Source organism: Anser anser (genome assembly GCF_964211835.1).
Source record: "Anser anser genome assembly, chromosome: 17".
NCBI lineage: Eukaryota > Metazoa > Chordata > Aves > Anseriformes > Anatidae > Anser > Anser anser.
Genome location: NC_139738.1, coordinates 2,243,355 through 2,253,208, shown reverse-complemented (window position 1 = coordinate 2,253,208; position 9,854 = coordinate 2,243,355). Strand labels below are relative to the sequence as shown.

Sequence of the window (9,854 nt, the reverse complement as noted above, 5' to 3'; positions counted from 1 at the left end):
GGAGGAGGAGAGGAGAGGAGGAGGAGGAGGAGGAGGAGGAGGAGGAGGAGGCTGGGCCAGCCGCATGAGCTCAGCTCGCAGGCACTCGCAGTCCGCGCCGTGCCGGAGGAGGAGGAGGAGGAGGAGGAGCGGCGGGGATGTGCCGGGCAGGCCGGCAGCCCTGAGGGGCCAGGCGCCCTCCTGCCCACCCAGCCGCCGCGCACCCGGGGCCGCCTCGGTTCCCCGAATCCCGCCGCCCCCCCCTCCCCGCCCAGGACCCAGCTTCCCTCCTCCTCCTGCTGCTGCTTTTTTTTTTTTTTTTTAATTCTCCTTTCCTCCCCCGCTCCTTTCCTTCCTTCCTCCGGGCGGCTATGGACAGGCGGGGGAGCGCCGCAGAGCAGCAGCCGCCAGCGCGCATCTGAGCGCGGCCCCGAGCCGGGGGGGGGCCGGGGGGCGCCGGGGGCCGCTCGGATGCAGGCCGGGCCGGGCCGGGTCGCCCTGCTCCGGCCCGCCAGCACCGCAGCCCCGGGGGCGCCGAGATCGTGACGAACCCGGCGGGGAGAGAGGAGAGAGAGAGAGAGAGAGAAGAAAAGAGGCACGCGTCCGCCGAGGAGCCGCTCGCTGCGCGACAGTGGATTGCTAAAGCCGCGTGGGAAGGAGAAAAGGCGAGGGTGGGTTGGTTTGTTTTGTTTAAAAAATTTATTTGGGGGGGGGGGAAATCCCTCGAGTGGATTTGTACCAGCGTGGAAGATAACTGGGGATTTTTGTTGTTTGTTTTGGGAATAGAAACTAAAAAATGGAGACTGTAAGTAGAAGCAGCTTCCAGCCTCATCCAGGACTGCAGAAGACCTTGGAACAGTTTCATCTGAGCTCTATGAGCTCCCTGGGTGGCCCTGCTGCTTTCTCAGCACGATGGGCACAGGAGATGTACAAGAAAGACAATGGCAAAGACCCAGCGGAACCCGTGCTGCATCTGCCCCCCATCCAGCCGCCTCCGGTGATGCCCGGTCCCTTCTTCATGCCCTCGGACAGGTCCACGGAGAGGTGCGAGACCATCCTGGAAGGGGAAACCATCTCCTGCTTCGTGGTGGGTGGAGAAAAGCGGCTTTGCTTGCCCCAGATCCTGAACTCGGTGCTCAGGGACTTCTCCCTGCAGCAGATCAATTCGGTGTGTGACGAGCTGCATATTTACTGCTCCAGGTGCACTGCTGACCAGCTGGAGATCCTCAAAGTCATGGGCATCCTGCCCTTCTCCGCTCCCTCCTGCGGGCTCATCACTAAAACTGATGCCGAGAGGCTTTGTAACGCCTTGCTTTATGGTGGCACCTATCCTCCCCACTGCAAGAAGGAATTCTCTAGCACGATCGAGCTGGAGCTTACAGAGAAGAGCTTCAAGGTGTATCACGAGTGCTTTGGGAAGTGTAAGGGACTCCTGGTACCAGAGCTTTACAGTAACCCCAGCGCAGCCTGCATCCAGTGCTTGGACTGCAGGCTGATGTACCCACCTCACAAATTCGTGGTCCACTCGCACAAATCCCTGGAAAACAGGACTTGCCACTGGGGCTTTGACTCTGCAAACTGGAGGTCCTACATCCTCCTCAGCCAGGATTACACTGGGAAAGAGGAGAAGGCTAGGCTGGGCCAGCTCTTAGACGAAATGAAAGAAAAATTTGACTATAACAACAAATACAAGAGGAAAGCCCCCAGGGTAAGTCACGCCTTTAATTCTTGTTTTAAATAGGGGCAGGGGGGGAGAGAAAGAGAAAAGCAATCTTCTGTAATTTCGCTGACGTCGACGGGTGATGTGTTACCGCCGGGTTTCCTTGTAGGGTCGGTGAGCGGTCTCATCGCCTTCCTCGATCTCGCCACGTGTGCTGGGGGGCCCCTGCCCTGCGCCTCTGGCAGGGGCTGCGGGGCGATGTGTGGGGTTTTGCGGGGGTTGGATGTGGAGTCTGATCCTCGCGACCCCTCGCTCGAGCAGGAAGCGTGTGATTTCGGCTCAGAGGAGCTTCGGTAGGGGTCAGGACAAGGAAGGAGCCGGAGAAAAATCCCGCTGGGTGCTCCAGCCCCAACGCCGAGCTGTCTGCTGCGTGCCTCCAGGGAGGGAGGCAGGGGCTGGGCTGCCTAAACGCTGGTGTTGGAACACAAATGGGGCTGCTGCGAGAGATCCTGGCCGTCATGCAGGCTGCTGGCGTGCGGTGCAGTGCAGGACGGGGATGGAGAAGCGTGTGCTTTTAGGGGATCCCGGGGAGCCCCAGCTCGCCATCAGCCGGGTTTTTTTGCGGGTTGGGTTGTGGGCAGGCTGGGTGAGCGGATCTGTGCGGGGCCAGCTGCAGCAGCTGAGGGCACGCCGTGCCGGCCCCAGGCCAGCCAGCCACGGCGGATCGGATTTTTTAGGCGGCCTTTGTTTGCCTTTCGCTCCGAGCTGGATCCCAGAGGTGGGGGGCCGGGATCCTGAGGCTCTGGGGCCAGATCCTGCCTCCTCCATCACAGGCTGCAGGAGTTGTCCTCGGTGTGTGCCGGCAGTGACACAACCCCTGACATGAGAAGCAGCGTTTAAAGCCCACAGAGAACGCTCGGTAAAATCCCTCAATTAACTTCACCAATATAATGTTCAACGTGCACACCCGCTCGGGCTCCGACACAGCTTGGAGTTGAAAACCAAACAGACGGGAGGCTTGCCGGGCACCCGGGGCAGCAGCTTGGGCCCCCCAAAAAGGACCAGACCCTAAAGACCAGCCCCAGCTGCATGCAGGTGCTCTCCAGGCCTGCTTTTTAGCCCCGTTTCAGCCCTTGTCCCTCCTCCTCCTCCTCCCGCCCGGGTGGCAGCAGCCAGAGGCTGCGCGGAGCCCCCTTCTCCCCGCGGCTGGAGGTGGATGTGTTTTTATGGCCTGGCTGCTCGCCGGCAGTCATGTGCTAAAAGGGCTGGCGGGGCGGCTGGCTGCGGGTGTCTGCGAGGGGAGGAGAGGGCTCAGGACGTGGAGACTGTTCCCAGGTTGGGAAATGAATTTTCGAGGACATGCTTTGCTTGGGGAGCAACATAAAATGATCCCTGCTTCTTTATTTTCCTTCCAGAAGGGTCGCGTGTCCCTGGCTTGGTCATTTCCCCAGTTTGATTAAAACGGATGTTGTCAGAGGGCTGAGCTCCTTTTCTTGCAAGGCTTCTGTGGCACTGCTCAGTTGTGTGATCTGACTTGTGCCCCCGGTGAGGATGCAGGTGGAGAACAGGAAAAGACTGCCAAGTTTTGGCACTGCCTCGCTCTTGGCGACCCTTTAACAGGTCCTAGCTCAGGGCATGGCAAGCGCTCTTTCCCCACCCTCCAAAACGTGCACGCAGCCCTTTGGAGAGTGGCTTCAAGGTACCTCACAGTGGACACCAAAAATTGCATAAGAAAATCACAGCTGTACATTTTTTCAAAAAAAATAATACGAAAGTTTGTCCTAACAAAACATTAAGAGTCTCTGGATAGGTTTGTTTGGGAGGAGCGTGATGGGGAAGAGCCAGGCGGTACGTGCGCAGGGGTCAGGGCACAAATCCTGCCTCCGTGCAGAACGGGCTCTCAGTTGCCAGGCTGCGGGGCTGTCCCCACGGCTCCTGTTCACGTGGCGCAGTCTTGAAGAGACCCTGACGTCGCTGGCAGGGCTTTGGATGCTTATCCTTCCTTTTTCTGTGGTCTTTTTCCATCGGCCTCAGCCAGCGGATATCATATGCTAAGGTCATTTGTGCTGGAGCCGTGTGCGCAGATAATTACGGCGAGATTTAATCTGGCTCGCAGGCTGGGAGACTGTGGCCAGGGGCAAGTAACACGGGAGCGAAGTTTAGATGCCTAGTAAGGAAACGCGAGGACGATCCCGTGTCTGGGTGTTCCGTTAGTCACCGCCGGCCCGTGGGGGGTTCGCGTGTCTGCTGGGCCCCGTGGCTGGCTGTCTGGCTGTCTCGGGGGATGAAAGCGCGAAGCGTGTGCCTTTGTGGTGGGCTTCCTCTCTGATGTAGATCTCTGCCTTGCTTTGTTCTGCTCCATACAGAGGTGGTGGTGTGGTGTGTGCCGTAATCTGCTGTGTCAGATGTTCTGTCTTTACTCGCAGGAGGGTTTTTGTTTTTGTTTTTTTTTTATCAGCTTCCTGATTATTTGTGTGTGTGTGCGTACACATCGCCTCGGGCCCCGGGGCTCTGCTAGGATGCTGGTAGCTTGGGGTGGATGTGGCCGCTGGGGCTGTAGAAGAAGCGGTGAGGTTTTTGACCTTTCTGTGTCTTCGTGAGGGTTGTGTGGGGAGGTCTGGAGGCTTCTGCCAGCACAGTTCTGCCTTTTAAGGCTCTGACTTCTAAATGGAGGAGCTGGGCTGGCACAAGCCCCCGCTGCAGATTGGACGTACTGGCAAAGCTGCCTTTTCCTCCTCCCTCCCCTTGGGTTGGTCTGAAAGCGGAGCTACGAGGCACAGCTTTGCCTAGATACCGAATTCCCACCGTGCGTTCCTGTGCAGCATCCGCTCTGCCTATCTGTCCATCTGCAGACCGAGACAGATAGGTCGGCTCAGCGGGGTTGGTTGAACAAGATGTGTGTTGCCCGGTCTTGCCACTGGCGGAAGCGGCTTTCATCTGCCTCTGGAGCTCTCTGAAGTCAGCAAAGGGTCCTAACCAAAAGCTGGCATGGGTCGTGACAGCTGGAGGCCAACACAGCAGGAACCAGAGGTGTCTCAGCCCCGTTCCTTTCCCCCCTTTAACATCTTGATTTTTGTATCCTCCTCATTAATCCTTGGATGAGCGAAAGATCCTCTTTCTTTTCCTGAGCCATATTATAACTTCTCCATCACCCTTTGCATCCTTTTCTGGGTTTTCCACCTTCTCACAAGCTCATGCAGGTTTTTCCTGCTGTGATTTCTGCCCTGTCTCTGAGTACCCGCACTGCTGTTACGTGAGGGGGAGGCCCGTTTCCCTACCTGTCTCGCACTTGATCCGCAGTTACCAGCATGGAGCCCAACCGTTGTGTTCTGGGCTATTTCCAGAGATTGGAAATGCGAAGAACCTGACAGCGTTGCAAAACAGGGTCCTAGAAATCTGCCATCGGTGCCAAAGCCTTTTTCTTGAGCTCAGCAGCTGGTGCATGTTGTGTTCTCTGGCTGGGGTAGATGCGGCCTCGGTTTGTCTTTGAGATCCTCGTTCCAGTCTGGCGTGGAGCAGCGCCGTGCTCTGTACCATCGGCATGTCTCTGATGGAGTTTGTTCAAACAAACACGCCCCAAGGCTTTCTGCTTGCTGTTTCCAGGAGAGGAGGGTGGGTTCGCCTCTGCCTCTTTTGAACTTTTTTTTTTTTAACATTGAACTGAGCAGAGTTTGGTGCTTCCACCTTTCCTACCTGTGTGCCAGACATCTGTATTTTTAGCAAAACTGTCTGATCGGGCGGCGAGGGGGGACGAGAGCTCTCCTTGCAAGCATGCGAGCACCCCCGTGCCAGCGGGGCCGCATTCCCACGGCTCGGGGCCCGGCAGCACTCGGGTGAAGCAGCTGGGAGCTGGAAGCAGCCTTCTGGGTACTGACACACAAATGAGCACGTAAGGCCTCCCACTTCATTTCACAATGCCTCCCAAGCCCGGGCTGCCACAACACGCAGCTTTCTCAGCTGGAGAGAGGTTTAGCCAGGTCAAGTGTGCAGCCGACTCAAAGAACAGACGTTGCCGAAAGTGAAATAGCGCGGGGCCGCCGAGCGGCGGGGTGGCCGGGGCCTTTCAGGTGCTGTGCAGCGGTGGCTGTGCTGTGTTTCGTGGCCACGTGAAACGTGATGGAGCTTGGATGCGGATCTTTCTGTTCCTGTATCCCAAGTCCTGCCTCCTGGCAGTAGTGAGCTGCTTGATCTGGTAATGGGGTGTAGCAGGCAGATCCTCTTTTTTTTTTTTTCACAGGCGTTGGTGTTCAGACCGCTGGCTGGATTTATTCTTTTCTGTACCAACTGCCTTGATGAATGCTCTTGAAAAACTTTGAGAACTGTGGGTTCAGGTGTTTTCCCATGGAGCACAGAAGTCATTTGCTCTCTTGCTTGCTGCTGCTTAAGAATTCCATTAGAAAATACCCAATAAAAATGTTCAAGTCCCTAAAACCAAAATATTGAAGCCTTGAAGGAGTACCCTAAGTTCACACTTTACACCTTAGAAATAGGACCTGAAAAACGATGCCAAGCTTAAGCGAAATCCCGTGTACCTGAGGAGATGTCAGTGTTTAAGCAGACATCAGCATTTTTTTGCCAGGAGTGCAAACAGTTTTACAGATGTTGTAGGTCGAGAGCAAAGAAGCAGGTACGTGCATGTGTGCGAGACAAAGAGTATGCTGCAAATAATGAGCTAATGATGTTGAGTCACCTGTGGCTCTCTGTTGCCCCAGAATAGTTCTCAACTTCCTGAACTCAGCCCTCGTGAGCTAGGGAAGGAATTACACGAAATCTCTTCCTTAGACGATCACTGCCCAAAATATTAAAGCATGTGCCCCTGCCCTTGTTGTCTGGGCCACCTCCCTTGCCTCTCCATCTCGGTGGTTTGGGGCTCGGCCGTGTGTTCTGCCCCAAAGAGCAGCACGCTTTGAAGGTGGTGTAAACACGGCGTGTCGGTCGGGGAGCCTGCAGCACCTGGCCTGGCTGCCAGCAGCAGGCACGGTTATCGGGCTGCCCGGCGAGGGTGTGTTTTCCTTTGCTGGGATGAGTGTTCACGTCGGCGTTGTAAAAGCATCTGGCGGCGTCTGCGTGAGGCTGCTCAGAGCATGTCTAGACAACGCAGCGGTGAAACTCCTGGCAGCCGCCGGTACCTTATCTGCACCTTGCTAGCAGCGCCGCTGGGACGGCGCGAGCGCCGCGGCTGCATCGAGGGGGCTGAGCCGAGCACGATTCGGGGACCCGACAAGGTCCATTGTCCATTCTTACTGAAAACTCATGTCATTTTTGTCTCCTAGCGAGGATATTGTGCCGAAGTTCAGGGTTTCAGTGGCACCGTGTACAGCAAGGAGTGGGCTGGCTCCCTGCTGCCGGTGATAACGAAGGACTGGAACTCACGCTGCTGGCTTAGCCGGCCCAACTGCTTTGCCACCGAGTTGCATCTCCATGCAAAGTGTTAGACCCAAAAAGCCTCATTACACTCTCGTTTTTTTTTTTAAAGGCAAACTGAGCTCCTGAACTTCATGCTGTAATTCTTACTGAGAGGGAGCTCTCATGGAAGAGTTGCACTAAATCTGATGGGGTTCTTGGAAAGAAATTAAAGCATGGACAGAAGTAACTCCAACTGGGCTGCAGGAAATCTATCGATAGGGTACTATCAGTTGCTAAGCTGATCTGTTTCATCTGAGTGGCCATAGAGCACTTAAATCAAATTGATTTTCACATAAAGGAAGCATTACTTTAACGTGTAGTAATATAACATGCCTTTATTTTAAACTTATCAATTATAACATTAATAATACATTTTGTGAACCACTAATTTGCATCTGTTTTCTGAATTTTGGAAGTACAGATTAATAAATATGTATCCCTGTTTTTATTTTTTGTGCTGTTCCACTCAGTTTCTACTATAGTCAGTGCTTGTCACTCTGGGGGTGGAAAGAATTCAGTCCATTATTATCTTCATGTACACCTTGGGTAGGCAGGTATGTTCTTGTCTTCATCGCCACTGCAGATTCAGCCTCAGACTGTTCCTAAAATCACCTGTTCAGATGTTTTCTGGAGCATACGAGGTTAATTTGAAGGTTTGGGGCTTGGGGCTCGTTCGGCAGTTCTCACTCAGGCAATCAGCAGGCGTACTAATTGGAACCAGTTCACCCACAAACCACAGAAAACTTGTCTCTGTATCAGACTTCCTCCTGTGCGTGCTGGCGGTGCTTGCAGCCGGGGGGAAGAGGGGCAGATCCTGAACCGACACACGCCGGGGTTAACGCGGAGTGGCTTCAGTGAGCTTGTGGCCATGCCCCCACATTTACAGGACTGTGCCAAAGCCGGGGACTAAGCCTGTTTTGGCACTGCAGTGTTTTTGTTTTGCTCGATAACTAGGTTTTGGTCCCGTAGGTGTTTGGGGGTGCTCCGATCGGGGCAGATCTTACTGAACAGGGCACGGGTTCCTGCAGCTGGAGCTGCCCCTGGACAGGGGGGCTTTTGCCTGCTGGTTGCTCCATGCACCGTTGGGCTTTCATTTTGCCATAGATCTCTAACAGGGTGGGTTTTTTGTTCTTTTATGAGATTTGTCCATCTCTCTGTTTCAGCATTTTCGCTTATTTTTTTCTCCTGACCGGGAGATCTCTGAAGCTGGGACAAGGGCCAGCCTTGCTTTTCCCCAGTGCAAACTGAAGGGCCATAAACTTGGCCTCGGAATTGCATCAGGTGCAGCGCTTTGAACATGCCTCGTGTGCCCACGTTGGGCAAACCTGCTGGCAGGCAGCTACCAGCCGCTGTGCGCCCAGCTAATTGTGCTGCTCTGACCTTTGCTTGGATGAGGTAACGAAAACAGATACAAATTCAAGCCCCGATCCTGCCAGCGTTTCATGGCCAGGGCTCTGGGAGAAGCCAATGGGAATTCCCCCGCGTAGGTCTCTTATCGCTGCCTCCATCTCTGGCTTGGTCGCTGTCACTTTTGTTTGGGTTTCTCCAGGCTGGGTGCGTATTAAAACAACCTGTTAAGCAGCATAATGGCATTTTCTGTTAAATGCAGGCGTCCTGCCACCCTTACTTCTGTGAAGTAGTCTTTTAGTTGCTCAAACAGTTATACTGAAAGTCAGGAGAGACCTCCGCGAGGCCAGAGGTTGTGCATAGGTAGAAATTGCAGCCTCGCTCTGTATGCCGGAGATAAGCAGCAAAGAAGCGAATCGATAGCCCGGGTTCTGGCTTTGTTGTTCATTGATTGATGTACAGTTACCTTTGCACAGGCTTTGTAGAAAATGTGACATTTATTTGTTTTTTAATTGAAACCGCTTCTGTTTTGGTGCGACAGTCATTTGGACTGGAAGCACAAGAGTTGCTGAGGTTTTACGCAGCAGCAGCGCCACAAAACAAAATCACCAGGTAGAGCCTAGCGCTTGGCTTGGTTTTCCTGGGGAAGATTTCAGCGATATGTGCAGAAGACCTGCACCCCTGCGCTTTGTTCGTCGCCCTCTGTTCCGTCAATGGCATCGTTTTAGAGAATACGGTCATTGACTTGGATTGCTTGTTGGTTTCTCAACCCTTTTCACCAGCCAGTTTGTGTAATGTCTGTCTGAAATGTTGAGTAAGGGCATTGAAAGAGCAGACAGGATATCAAGTGTTAGGAAGTCTGGGTTAAGTATAACAGACAGTTCTGGCTGCTGGAAGGGGAGCAGCCCCTTGAGCTCGGTTACAGATCGGTCTCTGTGGAAACTGCAGGCTCGGGGCTCTGCGTCGCTCTCCCAGCGCTTCCCCCCTACACCTATATAATTAATTGTGTGTGGGTGCACCTCTTTTCTAGAGATGTCTTCCTTGTTTCTTTGTGGCACTGAATTGTCTGTAATAATGTCTCTTTCTAAGGATTACATAAGTTTAAGATGATTTCTCCACTGGGAGAATTATGCAAGTTTAAACTGAAATGTATTTAGAGAGCTTTTATGGATGTGTTTTCTGACTCGCAATGCAGAGGGTGATTTATTTGCATCCTTAATTGGACAACATCTGCTGGGGTTGGAAGAAGAAACATTTCCTATCTTTCCACTGTCATAACCTGTGTTTTCGTGAAGCTCCCTTCACTCACTACATGGTCATGGCTCTGACTCTTCATGCCCAGGTGGAATCAGCCAGGAGCTCAAGTTGGACACATCTGGGGAGGGATCTGCAGAATTTGTGAATCATATCTGGGAAAAAAAAGCGATATGTGCCAATGGCACTGATAAAATCAGAAATAATA

The 9,854-nt window shown here is 53.7% G+C and overlaps 1 protein-coding gene across 3 annotated transcripts in view; it reads left to right on the top strand.

Annotated features, from left to right (window-relative positions):
- Positions 1-9,854, top strand: part of SKI (SKI proto-oncogene) — a 135,793-nt gene that overhangs the window by 27,737 nt on the left and 98,202 nt on the right. For 2 of the 3 annotated variants that reach the window (XM_083802333.1, XM_083802334.1), the window contains one exon: positions 766-1,687. In XM_083802333.1, coding sequence (XP_083658459.1) covers positions 776-1,687 — 912 coding nt within the window. In that variant the 5' untranslated portion in view covers positions 766-775. Of the gene's footprint in view, positions 1-98; positions 651-765; positions 1,688-9,854 lie in introns of those variants that run through there. The other variant, XM_083802332.1, reaches the window with a different exon arrangement.